At 44.3% G+C, this 21,735-nt stretch overlaps 1 protein-coding gene across 10 annotated transcripts in view; it reads right to left on the reverse strand.

Annotated features, from left to right (window-relative positions):
• The window catches only part of TP63 (tumor protein p63), a 174,147-nt gene that overhangs the window by 6,404 nt on the left and 146,008 nt on the right, over positions 1-21,735 (reverse strand). For 6 of the 10 annotated variants that reach the window (XM_085233224.1, XM_010716747.4, XM_010716744.4 and 3 more), the window contains 6 exons: positions 15,495-15,681; positions 13,672-13,787; positions 13,247-13,356; positions 12,233-12,369; positions 11,356-11,438; positions 10,347-10,483 (listed from right to left, as the gene is read on the reverse strand). In XM_085233224.1, the coding sequence (XP_085089350.1) occupies positions 10,347-10,483; positions 11,356-11,438; positions 12,233-12,369; positions 13,247-13,356; positions 13,672-13,787; positions 15,495-15,681 (770 nt within the window). Of the gene's footprint in view, positions 1-19; positions 6,513-10,346; positions 10,484-11,355; positions 11,439-12,232; positions 12,370-13,246; positions 13,357-13,671; positions 13,788-15,494; positions 15,682-21,735 lie in introns of those variants that run through there. The other 4 variants (XM_085233225.1, XM_085233228.1, XM_085233227.1 and 1 more) reach the window with 3 other exon arrangements.

Here is a 21,735-nt window from a genome sequence, read left to right on the forward strand (position 1 = left end):
CTGCAAAACGAAGAGGTATTACAACAGGAATCACAGCATTTGATCAAGAGTGCACATCCAAGGGAATACATTTTTCTGTTTGAGGCAGAGCTGAGCTACTGCTAGTGAAATTACCAACAGCATGGCAGAGCCATAGCTAAACATCACTGGAGAAGAACTAAAATTTGCCAGAGGTTTTGGGGATTCAAGGTACAAAATAAGGAAATATTGAAGAAAAAAGAAGCTTTGCTTTTGGTTCTAATTTTTTTCTTTAAGGAAAACATTTCCACATAGCTTTTACTGTTGAAGAGAACATATGCAAAGCCAGCTAACAGTTGCCAGGACTTGGAAAGAAAATATTTCCATGCCAAGCTCTCTGTGGTCAAATGCTTTTTCAAAAGAAAAAGAATTGAGAAAGCTATCTCATGCCATCCTATCTATTCCTAAAATAGGATTTCAGACAATTTTCAGACCAGGAAGCATTTATCACCTTTTTTCCCTCCAAAATTCTTAGTGGTTCACTTAATCAAACTATTACCACATGTATATATAAAAAGCAGAGGCTCTTTGCTCAGGACAGACTCTCCACACCTCAGGGAACAAGACGCTGAGACGCAGCTTTTGTTGGTGTTAAAGAGAACTTGGCATCCAGACCCTGCAGGCTGCTTATGGAGAGTATCAGATTCCTGCAACCATTCAACAACAGCGCTGACCTCCCTCAAGCCCAGACAGCCCCAGACTCCATCCAGTATACCCATGAACAGGGCCAGAGGCTTGCTGGCAAAGCTCCTCCCTGCCCAGCCCCAACAGGGCTGCAATCCCACCTCGTAAGCAATCCCTGGGGCTGCTTAAGAACAGCAGCCCAGCTTCCAGCTTGGGTTACGGCTGTGGCAGCCCATCCTGAGTGGGGCCTTAGCTGGAATATGCAGAACATGATCATTAAAGTGGGCCCACCAGCACTCTTGGCAAAGGGCTGCCATGCCAATAGAGCAGGTTCTCTCTCTGCACACCAAGGGCATTCGCAAGACTGGGCAAAGACACTCAGGAAGCAGGCACACTTCCCAAACATGACATACCCTCACAAGCCTGCTGGAGATCGGTGCACACTCAGCCATAGTGCATGTGAAAGGGCATATCCCCTCTTATTTCCCATCGGGAAACTTGTCTGTCTGGGTATAACTGGCTACACACCAATTCCTGGGAACTGGCTTTCCTTCTATGCAAAGGCAACAGCTACTGCTTACAATAAGTGCAAAGGAAAGAAAAGGCTCATTCCTGGTAATTTATTAAAACCTCCAGCACTCAAGGTCAAGTCTCATACAATTACACTGTCTCCAACTTCCTGCACTTTCAAAGCTTGTGATGTTGGGTGGAGAAACATCTATGCTAACAGGCTAGAATATCTAAGGCCATGAAAAAATGTTAGCTAATTACACAATTACAGGAGGTACTGAAGGGTGTGAACTGTCCTTCGGCAGTGAAGATGCAGGACAAGATCCAGCAAACTTCATAGACTCAAGGAAGTAGAAAGCACAAGAAGCTTCACAAATTAATATTAATGACAGCATCAACTCCCAAGGGGAAGTGAAACCAAGCCATGAAGTTCAGGCCCAACTTTTGAGAGTGAAGAGAACGATTCAGATCAGTGGTTTCAGCTCACCAATTACAAAGTTGAGGCTAGCCATAAAATTCAAGTTAGATGGACGCCATCCTTAACTCAAAAGGCCTCTGCATTTAGGACTAGAATTAATATTTCCATTTTACAAGTTTATGAACCCAGCCTGAGCTTCAGCCGAAGTTAATGCACCCAAGTACTCTCTTAGGGCAAAGCCTGCATGATACGCAAGTGAGGAAGTCATAGTGTACAACAGCCTCCATAGTGAAACTCTGTATCAAATCAGACTCTTCCCAAAAGAGATTGCTTTTGACTATTTAAGTTCGGGCAGGTTTTATGTAGTGAGTTCACAACTCTATACCCTTTTTTAGTCTGTTGGTACAAAACAAGAGCTCCAAGGAGGTCAGTAACAGGCCTAACTGTGCTCCCTATGCTACCAGCAGTGATCTCATTAAAATTAGTTTGGCTTCTACAAAACACTGAAAAAAAAAAGCAAACAGACAGAAGCCAACTCAAAGCACCTTATGCTACATGAAGCAAATGCATACTTCCACTTCCAGCTTACGGACTCCATTCTTAACTCATATGTACTTATGAGAATCAAGAATCAAGCAAATAAAACCAAAGAGAAACAGAAATGCAGTATTTTTTTTGTACCCATAATCATTTTCAATTAGATTAGTCACATAAGCAGACATGTGAAAGTTCTAAGGAAAACCATCTAGTGAAAGAAGAGTCCCAAGATAAACCAAGATGCAAAATTTTATTCAAAATTCATGTCACACATCAATATAGCAACAGCCTTAGAAACACAAGAAAATGTTTTTGGTATTAAACACACAATCTACATGGTGTTCTTGGATTCATTTAAAATATATTGCTTTTTTTCTTTTTTTAAAAAATAGATATTATAAGAATGTCATGCACAGTGATTTTCATTAAAATCACACATACTACATCTCAAGAAAGATTAGAAGTAGGAGCATTAACATTTCTTTGATATCAATGCCAATGAAATGCATTTTAATATCAAGGTATAAGGACTTCAATTAAGAGACTATTATATTTCTTGGAACAGTCTGATACAAAAGGCACTGAGTCACATTCTGCAACTGATTTTTCTCTCTTTAAGTGGCAAGGTAATTATTTATCCAGTAAGGTTTGTAGTTATGCAAGCTTATATGAGGGCAATCAACTCTCATGCTTCAAGGCATATACTGATCATCTCAAGAGGTCAGGAAGGAACTTACTCTCCCACATATTAAGCACAGTTCAGTTCACAGGTTACCTTATACAATTCTGTGCTTTCCCAGCTCAGCAGGTATCAGCCCTTTACCAGAGGTAGGAAACTGCTTAGATAGACCATTATCTGATTCAGTAGGAATCCTCATTAACTTTAGATCAGCACACCATAATGTAAGCAGCATTAATGTAATTGACGAAGTTTCACTAAGTGCAAGAGTAGGATAGTTCAGAGTTGGAGAGTAAGAATTCACCCCAGCCCCAGCGCCTACACTTTGCTGTCCCTGAAGATCCAGAGCTACTCACAGTGCACAGACCCAAGTGGAGTCAAGGTTGCCCAGTTCTCAGCCTGCTTTTCCTTATGTTGGCCACAGCAAAGACAGAAGGATTACACCTTAAGTTCATATACGGCTTGTATGCCCAATAACAACTTTTTTTCAAGTAGGGATGCCCACTGGACTGCATAACCTTGAGATGTCAACATGTATAATAATGACACAAATGACACATGCTCAGTTGCACTTGCCCATTTATAAGGCTCGTGAAACAGGACACTAAGAAGCAGAGATTGCTCTTCACATCTCAAAAAGGTGTAGTTTTAAGCAACCAATAGAGCATTTTTTTTCGACCACAAAAGTGGTTTGCATGCTTAGTAACCAACTGAGAGCATGGAAAGCAGCAGCTCTGGCTGTCACAAGGTAGAGAGCAGCTACAGCACAACCACAATTCCCATTAGATATCAGGTTTGGCAATTTCCCAATATAAGCAGTGGATGTGATATGCTCTTCAGGGAACACAGCTGTAAGTGGATATACATTAACTAGTTGACAAAGACTGACAAGGCCCAGTATTAACTGGTTATTCCTTGAAAGGCTTACTTTTCTGAAGTAAAAGGTGAAAAATCTAAAAGACAGCTGGCTGAGAAAAGGGTTTTGTTCTTTTGTCTAGCTGCAGAGGAGAGACAGAAAAGCAATTTCAGCTACTTCCAGCTCCAGATTATTTGATGGAAAAAGCTGCGCTTCCTAAGATAATCACCTTCTAGCTGGAGGGCAAACAGAGTCACCATTAAGACCACCTTCAAGTCATCCACTTCTAAGCAAGGTGTACAAACGTAAGAGCCTTTCCAGAGGACAGAGGGATCCAACTAATTCACTCGCTTGCTTTGTGCAAGCCCCAGATGCTGTATTTGTATTGCCTAAGTGGTGCAAGAGTTTTCCCACAGTCCAGAATAAACAATCATCTGGAGCATCAGCTGGGATGCTCTTGATATGCATTAGGTACCCTTATCCCAGTATTTACTCCATCCCAGCATTTCCACATTGCCATCCATAAGCAGACAGAACCAATGTAATGAACCCGTCTTGGAAGAACAGACCAACATTGCCAAGCCCACATTTGGGCTGCATTTGCAGTTCAGATAGTTTCCCTTTGTGAGAGCTGAGAATGAGTGTTGCCTTTCTTGTCCCAAATAAAAAGGCACAGAGGGAAAAATATCTTTTCTGTGATCTCAAAGTATTTCCCGCAGTCCCCAAAGTGAAGAGGTACTTGATTTGACTGATTTTATATAAAAAACAATGGTACAAGTGCAACTGTATGAATAGTAAACTGCTGGTGTTTAGTTATTATTTATAGTTAATCACTTTTTTGGGGCTCTTCTACATCAGCTCTCCCCCGCACTCTTATGGTAGAAGTCGTCTCATTAAGACAACAAAGGAGATATCCAGAGATGGAATACAGCTCTCAAAAGAGATTTTGGAGCAAGTCATCACCTGCTTAGATCACAGCTCTATTGCCTGGAAGCAGATGATGAGATGTTCAGAGATAAGAGATCTCCCACTGCATCAGGCCTTCTCTTTCTTTGTGGGTGGCCAGGAGCCCTGTTCCACATTTGAAAGGCATCTTTTCTTCAGGCTGTGCCTAACCAGAAGTGTATCAGTGGTGGGTACGCACCTGCCTCAAGTAAATCTAGTGCAGAGTTACAGGTACACAGGTTCCCATTAGTACTGATCCAGCCCCCAGCTCACAGTTCCCATGGACAGCTGATCCTTGGCATATGCATCCAAGCGTGCAGGAAGCTCCACTCCTACTGCGCCCCTCAGAAAGCTTTTCACATTTCTACTTTCCACAGCCATGAACACCGCAGGGTTCCCTAGATGAGATGCTACTGTCTGAGAACACGGGCAGAAGGACACTTTTCTATCAGCATCAGGGACCGCTCTTTGTGAAGATAAGCCACAGTAGGCATCTCCACAGCCCCTCTCATCTCCAATATCTGCTCCCAGAGCCACAGTCAGCAATACCAGTTTAATTCCATGGCATGTTTTACTTGCCTATTCACCATTCTTCCTTTGTGCTGATCTGGGTTTGGCACTGAGACATTAAACTTCTAAAGAATACAAACCTTGTCAAGCCCCCTTCAAACACCTTCCAGAGGTAGATTTGACGCCAGCAGTATAAAGGGTTACGAGTCCTTATGGAGAAAGGGTCTTCTGTGCAGGAACTGCTAATTCAGACCACAGAGCAAAAGCTCAGACACACTGAGCAAAAGCAATGGCTACTGATTGCAGGATTACTGGACAAAGTAGGCATGGCTTAAGGCCATCAGGCTGAGCTATCTCTAAGATGCTGGCACTCTTCTTTGAGCTGCGGACAGTAGCGAAGGGTACAATGTAGTAAGCTTAATGAAGGAATATCTAATAACTGCTGAAAGTCTGCATGGAAAGGGGTGAGCTCTCATCTTTGGACTTTCTACAGGTCATGAAATGAGCAGATTGCCCTTTACGTCCTCAATAACAAAGGAACAGGGACACTGGGTACGCGTGGATGTCATTACACAGCAAGGCTCCAACTTCACCTTCACTTGTCCACTTGGACTGAGCTCACGAGAGCAAGGAAGGAGGTTTTTAAGTTCAGTACATCTGGACTAAGCCCAGAAGTTTCTGTGCAAAGTCTGACAGCATCGTCCAGTCTTCCCTGTAATTTTTATTTATTTTAGATCAGACTTTTTATGAAATAGAGGGAAACAATTCATAACACCAAACTAGAGGGCATTTCTACAGGGGAAAAATGACTTAATTAGTGCTGATATAGTTACTACTTCCTTCTGTCCAGCAGTACAGATACTTCAGCTAATTGCACTATTACTGCATAAACGGCATTAAAACAGGCCTAACAGATTAGCACAGACTTCAAAACATCCCGCCCTCCTCCTATCCCCACCCAGCCCATGAATACTTTCTTAAATTTATACAAGACAAGGCATTTTAAAATTGAGACCTGCTCAGAGAAACCCTACTGTGTTTCACAAATACAGAAGTTAACAGGAAAGAGATTACAAAAACAAGAAGAAAAAGTTACACCAAGACAGACAACATCATGGTTCCAGAGCTCCCAGCGCCACCGGCTACAGCTAAGAGATCTGTAGAAGCGTCTGTTGTTTTGGCAAAGTTTGAGTCCCTTCAGGAGATTACTCTCACTATGTACTCTGTTGCTATCAGGCTGCATATTTGCCCCAGTGCTCCTAGTCCCACGAGCTGGGCAAATCCAGCCCGCCAGTTCCATTTATGGATATACTGATGGCTTTGGGGGGCTGGAATGTTTTAGGATGGTATCGGTCTGTTTGGGAGAGTCTCTCCTTGAGTCCACGAGTTCGCTCCTGAAGCAGGCCGAAAGGAGACTGCAGAGAAGGAACCAGAGAAAAGAAGAGATGAATGTACAGGGCCCTTCATCAGACAGCAAGAGAGAAACAGCCATTTTCCACCTTCATGATCACAGTACGGATTCGACAGAGGATAAACTGATGCCTTAGCACCTGCAGTGAGGGTATGCAACAGGCAAATTTAGGAAGTTGGAAAGCCCCAGGTGTGAGTGCTTGGCAAGAAAAAACAACTATTTGATATGGCAATCGGATTTCTGCGTCCCTGTCACACGGGTGCAAACGGTACCCGATACTGTTCCCAGCAGATCTCAAATGAGCTGAAGAAATATGAGAAGAAAAAAGCACTCAGCCAAATGCGTGAGAGATGCAGCTTCCATTGAGTTCATTTCAAACTTCAGTTACTTAAAAAGCAGAAGCTGGTGCTAGGGAGAGGATGGTGCCTACCGTGAACAGGTTGTACTGATTCTATCTCAGGCACTCTCCCTTTGGAAGACAGAGGGCCCTCTGCACTGAAGCTGAGAGGTCCCTGGGACTGCCACCTGATGCAAACACACCAACCCTCAGTGCCAGCAAAGTGAGCACAGCGTGTCTTCACGTACCTAATCCCACACATTTTCTTCCTTACTTTCACCTTGGCAACACCCTAGTTGAAAACAGTATCCAAATGCCTGGAGCTCACAATACATGCAAGCACAACACTACAAAACCAAACCATGCAGAAATCCACTATAGCTTTCACAGCAAAAATGAGAATATCTAGGTGGGGGTATGTAGAATAGAATACCTTTCCCACCAGCCTCCTCCCTGCCACGGTGAGCAACAGTTCTTGTCTCAGTAGGAGCACACCAGACACTGGATAGCTTTGCTCCATCACACCTCACTTACAAGGTTAATCCCTTCTCATTTGGGTAATGAGCTGAGCTGCTCACTAGAATGAAAGGCTACCACTGGGTTGGTGGCTGCAGCCCAGTTCATATGAAAGAAACATTTGCCGGAATATAGAAGTCACCTCCTCAGTAGGCATTGGAAGACTTTGCAAACTCCTTTCTAACATGCTCTGACCAATTCAAATAGACTGTTCTGAAAACAGCAGGGCGAAAGCCACAACAGGAAGTCTCACTGAATATGAAAAAGTGTTTTCCAGTATTCCTTGAGAACACTGGTGGTAAATGCATTTTGCAGGATAAGACAAAAAACTTTCCTTCCCCGTAAGAAGTGTGGGCTCTGGTATCTTTGGAAGCAAAAACGTTCTGGTCAACCTTTGACAGAAAGATTTTAAACATCAGCGGCAAACCATGAAAAGGAAGCCCTCTACATAAACTTGTGTGCTGCTCTTCACTGGATTTGGCAGTGGAAAAAGAAGAAGAAACTTCAGAAAACGAAACAAAAAAAGGCCTTCCCACCTATGATCATGAAGGTATTTGGCATAACAGTAAATAAGATTAATAAGAGAAAACCATGCACGAAGGAGCAAACAGAGAGAGGAGAGGAGACAGAGAAAGATACGGTCTGGCACAGCATGGAACAGCACAGTATTTTTAATCATCTTGTGGGATATGCAGCTGACTGTCACCAGATTTGTCCCTTTTTTTATTACAGAACTGTAAGCCAGCACTGCTGGTCTGTGAAATGCAACGCTGGTCTGCATTATACAGTGTTTCCAAAAGTCAGATTTTTCTTTAAAAATTACTTTCTACCACAATCTCATTCTTGCTCTTCCTAACCTTCAGACAAAATGAAAATGTACAACATGTTGTTAGCTGAACCCACTCACATGCAAGACTGCTCTTACCCAAGCCAGCTCCTACAAAGTGCCTTCTCTCCTTATTCTTACATCACGATCTGGAACTCCGTGGGGTTTTTTTTCAGGGGGGTATAATCTTATCCATGAGTCTTGCCAGCCCAAATTTCCCTTTGCCCTCAACACATTCCTTCAGAAATTAATACATACCCTAGATTATCGAGGCCGAAGTGCTAGAACCCAACTGCACCTAATGTTTGAAAGTACATTTCAGTACAGAGGACCCTATTTCATGGCAAGCTGTCAGCAGAGATAATTTCAGTAGCTCTGGACGAACACTGAAAGATAATTCCCCCCCAAGTTCTCAGCATCCTTAAAAGCTGTTAATCTGTCTTCCCAATATCCCAGCACACTCAGCAGCTGAGAAAAATGAGTATTTAACTGGGTAAGTGCCAGGAGACAAGCCAAAAGAAGTTTCATTAAATTAAATGGCGAGACTCATACATGCTAGTCTTAAAGGTAACAAATACCAACTTTAGTTGCCAGGAACCCATTCTATTGATAGAAGAATGAAAACAGTAATTATGGCCATGCAACTGTCAGCACCAAATGAAAGCTGTCATCTGCTGCCATCCATTTCTGCTTACACAATCATTTCTCAACTGAAATGGCTGTAGTTCAGGTGGAGCTTTGAACAGATGCAACTGAGTGCACAAAGGCCACAATGCCTAGCAGCTAGTAAACACAAGTTATAATATACACAAACAGCTCAGATGACTGAATTTTATTTTTAATAAAAAGTATCTCAAATTGCCCAGAGCCCCTGGATGCTCCAGTCATTTCAGCACAGGGCTATAAAATCTCTTCAAGACTCCAGCTGACACTAAAAACACACAGGTCGAAATGCAAACATATGCAGAGATCTGGCATAAAGCCGTGGTATTGCAGAAGCCCTGAGACAAGGCCAAGGCATTGAAATAAATCCCTACAGGCTCAAATGGGACTTACGTGGTGCCTTGGCCTCGTGCTAACCTCTGCAAGGGAATGAGATATAGCCACAGCCTCCTGACGCGTGAGGTTACCAGGAGGAACGCACAAGATGCTAAGCACTACCGCTGGCGGCCACCTACAGCCTGGCCGGCTACGTGCTGCCACCCGATACGGCAGGTGAAGCAAGGCCTGTGAACGACACCACTTGGGGTCTGTCTGCAAACTCATTCTCTCACCCAGTCTCTGTAACTGTAAAGCATTAGGAGCAGAGAGGAAGACTGAAACCAGACACTTAATTGGCCCTTCTTCTCCCTATCCTCCTGCCACTTACACCACTTGAAGTAATCCTGGTGCAGCCGCTGTCTGCTAGCAAGGCTCTGTCTGCCCAGATGGAAAGTTTCTCATGCACGACATGGAGAGCCAGTCACAAAGTACTTTTTTTGTTTGTTTCTTTGTTTAAAAATGCTTTAAAAGTGCCAAAGAACCCTTCTTTGGAGTACCCATTGGTCAGAAAGCAATTCTTAACTGTCAAACCCTTAGTTGCAATTGTCAGCTTCCAGTGTTACAGCTCAGGAGATTGCAATATCTAAATCCCACCAAGAGACAGTCACCAGCACTTCAACATCATCGAATAAGTGCAGCAGCAGTATTCAAGCACGTGGGCAGGCTGGTGTTCACAGTCCCAGCCCTGTATGCTCTTTGCAAAATGTTTCAGTGGATTCCCCAGAGAAGGGGCGGAGGGCTCTATGTTCACTGCCATTCCCACAAAACTGGGAAAACAGCACAGCCCACCCTATGTTCCTTGGCTTGGTCACACACATGTAGCAGGTAGAAAGGGGCCTGCAAGCAGTCAGGAACTGCATTTAAGAAAGGAGGACTGCTTTGTCCCATTGCAAAATCTGGATATCAAACTCGCTCTCTCAAGCTCTGGTATTGAAGTTTTTCTTCCTGATATTGACTTCTACCTGTTCAGAGTAGGAGATCAACAAGCAGTTTCATACTGATCCTTCAGCACTACGTCCCTATCAACACCTGTGCAGAAGTTTTCTGTGTCTCTCTCCTCTCTCTCCCTGTCCCACAATCCTCATTACAGAGGTCACTGCAAGCACATCCATACTCACTGCTTCTGGAGCAAGTGCTGGTGCTGTTGTTGCTGCTGCTGCCGGTAAGTTTCAATTGTGTGCTGGGGAAGGTACTGCATAAGTTCCAGGGACTCCTTGATCTTCAGCAGCATTTCATACGTTTCTCGTCCCCTCACCTAGATCATAGCAAGAGGGTGAAAAAAAAAAAGCCTTAAGGAACCACATCTAAAGTGACCGCCACTTCAGTGAGCTGTACATATAGTCAAGTAAACAACCAGAGCAGGATTAAAACACAGTCTATATTTAACATATAAGTAGTAAAACTGCTAAGCCTTGTGTTAGATGTACATCAGATAAATGTTGAAGAGATAATTTGACATTGCAGGCTAGTGAACATCTTGGGATCATCATCTACCTTGACATAAATCTATACCAACCAAAAGCAATTTTCTGGTCCAAATCAAATCTGGTGATGAACTTGACTTATGCTTAAGAAAAAAAGGATTACTGAATCTGGATGTTAAGTTTCGATCTCCCTTCTCCCGTAAGATGGCTGCCATTTGTGATTTACCCAGCTAAATGTGGCTTACAGTGAAAGCAGTTCAGTGGCCAATTACCTTCTTGCCTTTGCTGATTCTACACTTAATACTGAGCATTTTACTTCTATCATCCCACCGTAATGGTAGTACACAAAAACCACAAGCTTCAGCAAGAAAGCAGGATTCAGCACATCATCCCTATAGAAAACTCAAGTGCTACAGACTCAAAAATGTCAGAGGAGGAAACCCAGTTAGGTCTCCATGAAGGTGATCCTGCCCTATGCTTAGCCCAAGCCAGTCTCAATCAACAGTCAATGAGATTTAAATTTTTACAAATTTTGTTTGGAACACACATTTAAAATAGATGCATCTCTAGGGAAAGTATTCCACACTCCAACCCTAGCCATTGAACACAGTTCTCTGTGACGTCTAGGTGAGCAGTTGACTTGCCTCAATGCAGTAAGGAGGATACTAAACATGGGGTAAAAGCAAAGATTGAGAGAACTCACTGGCAAGTACAAGAGCTCATCATCTGGAGAACGTCTTTTTTTGATAGATGTCATCTGTATGCCATGAGTTCCTTGTCGAAAAGCTACAACAAAAAAGCATCCCATTAGACTAAAGCAAAACACAAACAGCAAAGGAATAAAAGAAGGAGAGAGAAAGAGAGACATCAAGCGTAAGTCTGGTGTTAACATGCAATGCTTTGAAAGGATCTCTGCCTGAACCACTCCAAAACTGTGTGCATAGCTACTGGCTTCGTAAAGCAGACAACTTGCAAAGAGACATTGGTGGATCAGTAATCCACAGTGAGTGGATGAAGCGAGCATACAGAACCCACTGTGGAAATGAAAATCTCCTATTTGTCTCTCATTAAAGTCTGTCTCTTTGCTATACAACCCAGTGTTATCACTGAGCACATATGGGAAACCAAGACTGAGTTTCCATCTTTTGCACTTCTGATGAGTGTGTTGTACTCCATGGAGCAAAGAGGCTACTTGCCTTAGGACCTCAGACACACAGCCCAGTTTGTGTGAAGCCTTTATCTAGATTCCTGTTTGCGGAAGACAATTGCTAAAAGGATCAGGGAACAACAGCACAGTCCCAAACAAAGTTGTTACAGTGTGGAAGTGGTTACAGTCCCATCCAAGTACCCTGAAGGTGTCAGTCAGAACAAACAGTGCTTGTAACACCACTACAGATTGTCAAACATTTTGTGAACACCAGCTCATTTTGCAGATTGATTCACCCAGTGAAAACAGACATTTAATGCCCTCCTGCTTCCAAGCCCATGCACAGGACCTCTCCATTCCCACAGCACAAGTGCCAGGCCTGCACCTGCTGACAGCGTGATCTGCAATCTGCCCAGCTTTGCCAGCTACTTACGGCGTTTCGTACCATCACCATTCTTTGTGCTGTCAGAAACTTGCTGCTTGCGGATGCTGTCCTCATCTGCTTTGCGATCTCTGCCTGGGCAAGCGCAAATGCGAGCTTCAAAACATCGGCGGCCCAAGACTTGCCCACTGGAAGAAAAGTGAAAGAGGACATCAGCCAGCAGAGCAGATAGTCACCATCAGCATCCCTCACACCTTCAAGCTTATAGGAGGCCACAATCAGAAGCTAGCATCTACTCCTGCTTTACTCCCTCTAGGCCAGTATTAATGAGTTCCATCTCCTGGTAGCTCATCTTAGACATGTTCAGTAAATAATACACAGATTCAACGCAAGTTACAGAAGTGAACAGATTCAGATTATCTATCTGCACTGATCCAAGTGTTGACTTGATCTTCCTAAATGGAACCTATGCAAAAGGAATGACATCTCGATCAGATTTGAAGGAATCACAGAATCATTTAGGTTGGAAAAGATTTTCAAGATCATCAAATTGCACTTTCAATATAACTTAAACCAAATGTGATCAGCTAGAATAGCTGCCAGATGCTTTGTTTTTGCTATGTCTAACCACTGGCCTCCACCTTTTCCCTGGCAGTTTCAGAAATTTGCCGTACTAGAGAGAGGGCACGGAAGCACTCTGCTCAGTGGACACAGAGCAAAGCATCCAGCTATTCACAGAAAGATAAAGTGAGATAGACATACTGGTGAGACTTCTTCCATGTACTGAAACTTTTTATCTGCATCAAAAACACCTTTATCTACTTCACATAAGAGCATGGTAAGTGCAAAGCCTGAATGGTTTGCACTAGACTACGCATAGATCAACCCAAACCTCCCAACTGCTAGTCAATATCCAGTTATTGGGCAACTCCTACCTCTCAAGATTTAAAAATGTTCCATGGCCCCTAAAATCAAATACGTCCCTAAGGACCTTGCAACGCTGCCCTGAGCAAAAGAAGAGCCAGAAGGCCATCTCACAAACTACACTTGTGATGCACCACTTACTCTCTGGTTTCCAGTGTGACAATGATGAGAATTGGGCGACGGTTCATCCCTCCTACACAGCTACTGTTACACATGAAGTTGTACAAGACTGTTGTGAACTCAGTACCAACCTGGATGAGATGGAGAGGATGAGCAAAAGAGATGGTGAGTGGTAAGCTCTGCTTTTTCTAGCTGTCCCTCTGAAAATCCCTCCCACTCCCACAGCTATCATCAAGTCTTCCCCATCATAAGGCTTCCTTAAATTAAAAAAACGTGGAACTCATGTTCTCAAAGGATGAAGAGAGTGTCTAAAACCCCGTTTCTGATGAAGAGGGATTAACAGTGATGAGGACAGGGCATATACAAGATCTTGGCTCCTTTGGCTACAGTTTGAACTCCAACCCTTTTGCATGTCAAGATGCCCCAGCCCTGAGCTCACAACATACCTGAGGTGGCTCATATGGGACCAGCACACTCTGTCTCCCAGTGATGGGGTCTTCCACATACTGGGCATGGCTGTTTCCTTCCACTCTGATCAGGTGGCTAGGAGGTGCGATCTGCCCTGCAAGGGCAAGGAGACAAAAACATTATTGACTGACACAAGCTAAAGTGCAGGGCAGCAAGACTTCCCAAACAACAGGAACCCACACACTCTGTCCCAGAGGTCTATCACAGCACACACATGCCTCCCCAGACCTTAAAACATCTCTTCCCAAACTCTCATCTGCCAGACAAAAACTAAACCAACAAAAAAACATAACAAAAACAATGTTTCCTTAGGTAACAAACACAGGGAACTTAACATTTCTAGGCAGCTTTTCAATGTAAAAAAAAAAAAGTTTCCCCTCCTTCCTTTAGTGTTCCTTTTCTTTAGTGTTTCTAGAACATAGTTAAGTTCTGAAGAAAGAAGCGTGTTTCAGGTTCACCTAAAGAACTCATAGAATCACATAATGGCTTACATTGGAAGGGACCCTTAATACCATCTAGTTTCAACCCCCCTGCTATAACAGGGATATTCCCTTTAGATCAGGTTGCTCAAAGCCCTGTCCAGCCTGGCCTTGAATACTTCCAGGGAAGAGGCATTCACCACCTCACTGAGCAGCCTGTTCGAGTGCCTCACCACCCTCACAGTAAGTAATTTCTTGCTGACATCTGGCCTAAATCTATTTTCTTCCAGTTTAAAACCATTACCCCTTGTCCTGTTGCTGCACGCCCTTATGAAAAGTCCTTCCCAACTCATTTTGCCTCCCAATTCATTTTGTGTTTCAACTGTTAATTTCTTACTCAAAATACAGTGTATTTTGAGAAAAATAATTTCAAAATACAAATTCAGCATTTAAATCACATTCCTCCTTAAAGGTATGTCACTGAACCAAGTGTAAACTCTCAAAATAATATTCAAATTCTGTCAAAAGCATTTTAACACAAGAGCCTATTTCAAAGAACTGTTCCACTTCATGCTGACTTTCATATCCCAAGTCCCTGCTTGTTTTTATGCTTGTCTAGCTGACCACATTGTACCCAGCCGAGGGGTCCAGGCTCCTGAAACATCCCGTTAACTAACACTTTTTTTTTTATAGTAGGAGGTGAATAATGCACGTAGACTAAAACAGATGCTCATCTAAAATTATGTGAACTTAAGCAGCCACAGAAAAATGGAGTCTAGCTCATGAATTTGCAGAAAGCCCCGTGACATTTTTATAACAGCTACTACTTCACAGTAATCGTGTTTTAATCTTGATTCTTCTCATATGAGTGAACTGATAATGTTAAGCATACAGGAAGGCTGCCTGCAGTTGATGCTGGCACTTAGCGTTATCCTGCCAGAGATAAACAGCCCCTCTGTCTTTGAGACATGGATTAAGGACTGGAGATGATATTGCATCCTGTTACTAGATCCCTGCCCCAGCGACATGGAAGCTCATTCCTGAGCACAAAAAACAGCTGCTTCTCATCGAGGGAGCACAAGCAGAGTGGGGAAAGGCTGCCAGAAAGCCACTGCCTGCTACGGGGACAGACATCCATCCAACCTGGGCAGGCACGAGGTTTATTTTTGTACTTTCTACTCAAGGACACACTTGCACAGGAATAACTAAAGCACAGGACTAAGCTTCCTGCTAAGCACAGGGAGCAAAAAGCTATATGAACCATTGCAAGGAGGCTTGCTTCCAAAGGCTTGCAGTAAAAATTGCTACAAAACCCCTGCACTACCACTCATCAGCCAAGCAGCTTTGGAAAGGGACTATGAGCAAAAGCACTGCCTTCTTACCCTCGTTGAACTCCCGGCTCAGCTCGTGGTTCGGGCAGCGTTTGACCACTTCGGTGACGTGCTCTGCTTTCTTGTAGACTGGCATAGCCCGGATGACAGCTCCCTGGGGTGGTGGGGTCATCACTTTGATCTGAATGGGGCATGTCTTGGCAATCTGGCAGTACAGCTTCTTCAGTTCAGTGGAATACTGAATGAGGGGAAAAAAGGTAAAAAGAGCAAGAGAGTCAGGATGGTCAGTTAGAGAGGTGGAGGCATACCAGAAGGATGGAGATGGATTTATATACGTGCCGAATGCACCAGCTACTGCACATGCACTGCATTTGTTCAGAGAATCACAGAGTCATAGGGATCATTGAATGGCTCGAGTTGGAACGGACCTCAAGGATCATCAAGCTTCAATCTCCCTGCTACACTTCCAAACAAGTGACAAAACAAACACTAAATCTTGTTTTAGAAAAATGGAACTTAAGGCTAACACCTAGTTTTCCCAAAGACAAAAATATTCAAAAAGAACTGTGCTCTTGTACGATCAAATACAATCCTTATTTCTCTTATGCATCCCTTGAAAGAAGGGGGGGACAGAAGGGCAGTGTGTTTATACAAAAATGGAAAGCATTCGTTTTACAATACCCTGTAATCCTGGAAGCACTGGAAACAACACACGTAAAGTGATTCATCTTGCTTTGTTAAAAGCCCTCCTGGTTTTGAAAATGGAGTAAAAACCATGAAGCCTGGAACTGAACAGTATTTAAAAGCAAGACCCTGACCAACCTGAGAGTTGTGCCAAATCTGACTTGCCAGTTATCTTTTGAAAGTATCTCATACCTATGCTGAATAACCTACATCAGTCTCCTCACTTTTAAACTTCAGCACTGCATTCACCAAGGCAGAGAGGAAGTGGTGAAATAAGATGCACACAGACCTCACCAAGGAGTGAAAACATTCCAAAAGACCCGGTCCGAGTTGGGATCTGGAGCACAACTTAGGAGCTTCCAAAGTTCCAAAACAGAGGCAGTCACCATCCTGGGGGTATGTAATGAACACCCCGAGCTAAGACACTCCTACTCACTGTGCTAGTTCGCAGCATATTAGATTCCCTTTTAGGACACTCTTGCACTAAAGTGCTGGCGCAGCACATCCCCAAACTGTGTTCGCATCTGGAAACCTTTACTCAGCAAAATGTGTGACTTCAGCATGGGCTGAAGTCACTGGTTTCTGTTTAGAAGCTCTAGCTGAATTAAGAATACGCATTTAACAGGAACAGTCAAAAGGAAACTCTTACATGGTTCACTACACTGCCACTCTAACTCATTTTTCTAGATGTCCCCTGTGCGGGAGACTCTCCACCCTTCTCTGCTGTACCAAAGCAATGCAGTTCACACTGATACCCAACTTCAGAGCCATTTAGTTTTCTCTTGGTGTTCAGACATCTGCGAATGCCAAGCTCTTCAATAACGCTAACCACGTAACCCACAGGAATTGCTGGCATTTCCCCACTTCCACCTCTTTGCTTCTAGCAGGGAAAGAGAAGCGAAAGCTCCAAGGTGGTTGTTTTCTTGAAAAAAATGTCTCTAGCAGCCATGGCCGATACAGCCCAAGTCCCAACTGTTCAAACACGGCACCAACAGGTTCATACAGGTCAGGAGCACAAGCTGGCCATCCACCCTGCTAGGATGGGAAGAGCTGGCACACGAACGGGTGGGCGGTGGGTGACGTGGCAACAGGAGAATTAGCTAGTGATATCCAGAGATTATTTGCATTTCAAAGTGCGTGTGCTGCTAACAGGAAAACCAAAGCTGGGGAAACAATGAGGAGGAGAAGGAGGATTAAAATTAAGACAAAGTGATCTCTTCCCTCCTCACTCAACACCACACTGCCATACGGCAGGGAGATGCTACAGGTATTTAAGCCAAGGAAGAAGATTCTCTGAAGTGCAAAGGCCAAATTGTGCAATGCTTTTTATGTGCCTGCAGGCTAGAGATTAAACCCACAAAGGATTTACTCAGCCCGCGGAAATGGGGAACATGCCAAACAATTACCAAAAAAAGTTGTGCAACAGATCTAGATGGTGATTTATATCAGACATTTTTTAAAACCTGAAATTCCTTATTGTTTTTTAATTAAAAAGCAATTCCTTGCTAAAGGTAAGAGTGAGCTCACTGTGTTGTCTTTTCACCTCAGAAGTAGGAAAAGATTCTTATTTGAAGGAGGACGAAAATTTAGAAAGCATATACAGAAAGCCTGGAAAAGCCACCTCACTGCTTGGATGTCCCCATGTCAAGGAAACGAGAAGAAACCATGCACTCAAATGCAGAGGGCCAAAATGAAAGTATAAATAAAGCAGCACACACTAGGAGTGAATGTGTCTGGCATCTGCAAGCATTTAGAGAACTGAACAAATGGAAGAAGATGCACTCCCCTGGTAGTGCTGATTATAATTTTAAATCTAATATTTTCACTGGGGTTGCAGAGAAGCAGAAAACCACTGCTTCTAGAAGGACAGGAGAGGTGGGTGTCCACCTCCAGCACAAACACATCAGATAGTATGGGCCCCTCTACCAGCAAAGGAGGTGATCTCTCCCATCTGCCCTTCAGCAGCTCAACTGCCTGAGCCCTTCAGCTACAATCAGAAGGGAAGAACAGGACCTGCAGCTTACATCTACAGAAACAGCAGCCAAGAGCTAGTAAGTTACAATGAAAAGATCTCTCCAATAAAGATGTATCTTCCCAAGACTTAGGTTTTGTCAGCCTTTAGACCCAGGAGCTGCAGGCCCTAAACAACACTAATGTGAACTTTGCATATCAGAGTAATAGGGTGACCAGAAGCCCATCAAAGGTTGTGATGCTCATCTCCACTTTGAGAGGCAAGCAGCAGCAACCCACGCAGAAAGACAGTCAAGACAGGATGGCCACAGCACCTTTCTGTCACTGCCTGCAAGAATTCGAGACTCCCGACTGCTGCAAAGAGCTCAGGGCCACAGCACAGCTTGGCAGGGATTTCACATCCACCCCAGCACAGTGGCCCACGAGCCTGTAATTGTCAAGAGGCCAGTCATTTAACGCTGGCGTAAATCTGCCTGTGGGGTATCTGCTGTCAGACAGTAAAGGGCTTGAGCTTCCCATCCTGCCAACTTCGCCGTGACCATAGGTAAACTGATGCCCAGTCATCTATCGGCATAAATAGATACAAACAACTAGGTCACAGCAACTTCATACTGGATCAGCGATAATCACTATATCCACAGAGTAAGACAGGATATTGTATATAGATTTCAAAGCAAATATGTATGAGAAAATCCTCGAGACAGGAGCTGCCTCTGTGTACTCATTGAATGCCTGCATGCATTCTCCTCAGTAGTCCCCCAATCACACCACCCTGCAGGAGGTGACAGGCACCTTGCCCACCATTTTGCTACAGGAGATGACGTGCTCACTGCATGAGGGATGAGATCAGTCACTCCCACCACGGAGACCCAAGACAAATTCAGTACCCTTATGCCACTACTTGGGAAGGAAGGACAAGATTGTTGTTAGAAAAACAGTCATGTCACAAATCAAAACAGAGCCAACATTTTAGCACCAGTCCAGACTGAAAATTGCCAATAAATGAATTTCTCCCTTAAGTACCTCTTAACTGCCTCCATTTCAAGTATTTAACAAGTCTAAAGCATCACTATTAATCAATATACTTGTTACTTGCCCAAGTATGGAAATTAACCTAGTTAGGAAGAAAAAAAGTACTAAAAATGAACCTGATCTCTATCAACAAGCCTGTCATTTAGTGACAGTCATTTCCTAGCATGAGGAATAAAAGCTGTGCCAACAGCCCGAGGAATGGGAACATGGCTTTTACCAGACACACAGCAAAAAGTTATTTGAAACAAAAGAAGGAAGCCTGGCAACACGTTATCTACTCAGGAGAGAGGGGAAAGGCTTGGCTCAGATTTTTCTTTGGGGTTCAATTGCTGCATGTCATGCCCAAATAAGCAGACTTCAAGAGACAGCTAAAGACAACAGTGAATTTAGTTTTTTGCTTAATAATATGTTTTAAACGGAAAGAAGAAAACATTCCAGCACCCGCAGCCCTGCCCTTCCCACCTGCCCGTGCAGACATACTGTATTACCCACTCTTGGCACCCTGGCTGGTAATTCAGTATCACAAAGCACACGCCAGCCACCATCAGGCAACACCTGCCTGATTTTTCAGCAAGCCCCTTCTCCAGAAGGTGTGTCAACAAAGGGCTTAAGGGAGAAAACAAAACACTTCTTCACTTCTCAAATGGAAAATTTTCACTAGGAAGGACAGAAGTCTCCTGGAAGTGCTTTGTGCAACATAAGCTGCAGTGGCTTTTCAGCAAGCACTCAATCCCCCCACAGAAGTCTGACGCGGTAAATTCCCCCAAACACTACTTTGGAAATCTACCTCTAATATCTGCCTTACCCTCTGATCTAGCCACGGGATTACAGCCCTTAAATCTTTAAAAGGAGTGGGGTTCAGCCAGTTCTGCAAATGCAGATGAATGTCAACTTGAAGGTGATCCCAGAAGTCAGCTTACAGTGTGACAGCTCTGAGCCCCTTCTGCTCAGATCAACAGCTTTTTCCAACCTTCTGCAAACTTCTTTCAAGAAGTCACGTTTCAGCTCAACTCAGTTAAACACTGGATTCATTTCATTTGACGTTTTCAAAGCCATCATTCAGCTGCAGCTCTCCCCTAACAAACTAACTCTGAGAAAGGAAAAAAAAGAATGAGTTAGAAGAATGGAAAAGCAACGTTTACTTGTGCTGAAGTATGCACAGATGAGAATAAGGAGTTATGAAACAAGCAGAAAACCCGTGTAAAATGGGATAAAGATTACTCATTTAGAACAAAAAAGTGGGGAGAAAGGAATTTACCTATGTGGAATAAAGAGTAATATTTATACATAGACCTTAAATAGTTTGGCTTTGCCGAACAGCAATCGAGCTTCTAATTCACAATTGCTAGGGGTGAGGGCAGGTATCTATGAGTGCAAAGCCGCTCATGGAGAAACTGATCTGCGTCTACAAGAAGCACAGCTGACTCGTTGCCTCTTTGGGCTGAGATCTTCCACTTCAGAGCACAGAGCATACAATCTGCCACTAGCAGACGCGCAAACCATAGACACGATAGATGAGTTCAACAGCCGTCGGCGCCATGCCAGATCCACCACAATTAAGTTCACGCTGGGCCAGCAAGAAGCACCTGTGAGCAATCCCCAGCGGAGGGATGCCCCACCACGCAACAACTGGGAGGACGGGAGCAGGAGGGGATGCTGACAGCGCCAGGAGCACTCTGAAGACTTTTACCAAATTCCTCTGCCCCAGGCAAAGGAAATCACAAGTCACTCTCTTTTTCCCCCACCTCAGGGAGGGGCAGCGCCTCACCCACAGGAATCCGCCTGTGCAGAGACTTCAGCTTCATCTTCCCCTTGAGCTCCCCTGCCCCTTTCCTGGCCCTGCTGCCGCACGGCCCGCGCACACGAATGGTGCTCACAAGCTATTAAAATCTTTCCTCCAAGCGCTTTTCCTCAGGAGCTGCAGCCAAAGGCCGCCTGTTGCCACCTGTCAGTCGCAGGGATTAATTACCTGCGCCGGGCTGGGAGCGGCACATTCCTCTCCAGCCTCACCCTGCAAGATGTTGACATCAGGCAGGTGGGCCCCGCGTCCCCCGGCTGGCAGCACGGAGGGGACAAGGCGGGGAGAGAAACATGACCCACACGCTCAGCCGGGACAGACAAAAAACACAGAAAAATGGAAAAAGAAGTGGCAAGGAGCATGTCGGTGCAGCTCTGCACTGCCTCAGGGCATACCGCGTGCCCAACGCCAGGCTGGACGCTGACGGCAGCTTGGAAACTGTGGTGAAATAAAGATATATGCGTCTCTGTTGACCTGCTTAGGTAAATGGGAATGGGGAGGGGTGGCAAGGGAGGAGGATGGAGAAACGTAGCCTCCAGCCTAGGATTCAGCATGCTGGGGCCTGGCTGCCCTCCTGGCACACAGCCCTGCGGGCAGTGGGGAAGCAGAGCTGGGCAAGTGGCAAAGCCTGCCAGAAGGCTGCAGCAGACTTAAGGAGGGTGAAAAAGAGGCCTAGAAGACTTGAACACCATTTTCACAGAGAAACCAGCTCCTCATTTCCCCATCCAATTGTTTTTCCCCCTATACTACACTTGTATGCAGTCCCATTAGTATCATGCAAATGCCCTTCCCCAGCAACACACTACT

This window comes from Meleagris gallopavo, chromosome 11 (genome assembly GCF_905368555.1).
Source record: "Meleagris gallopavo chromosome 11, MGAL_WU_HG_1.1, whole genome shotgun sequence".
Taxonomy (NCBI): domain Eukaryota; kingdom Metazoa; phylum Chordata; class Aves; order Galliformes; family Phasianidae; genus Meleagris; species Meleagris gallopavo.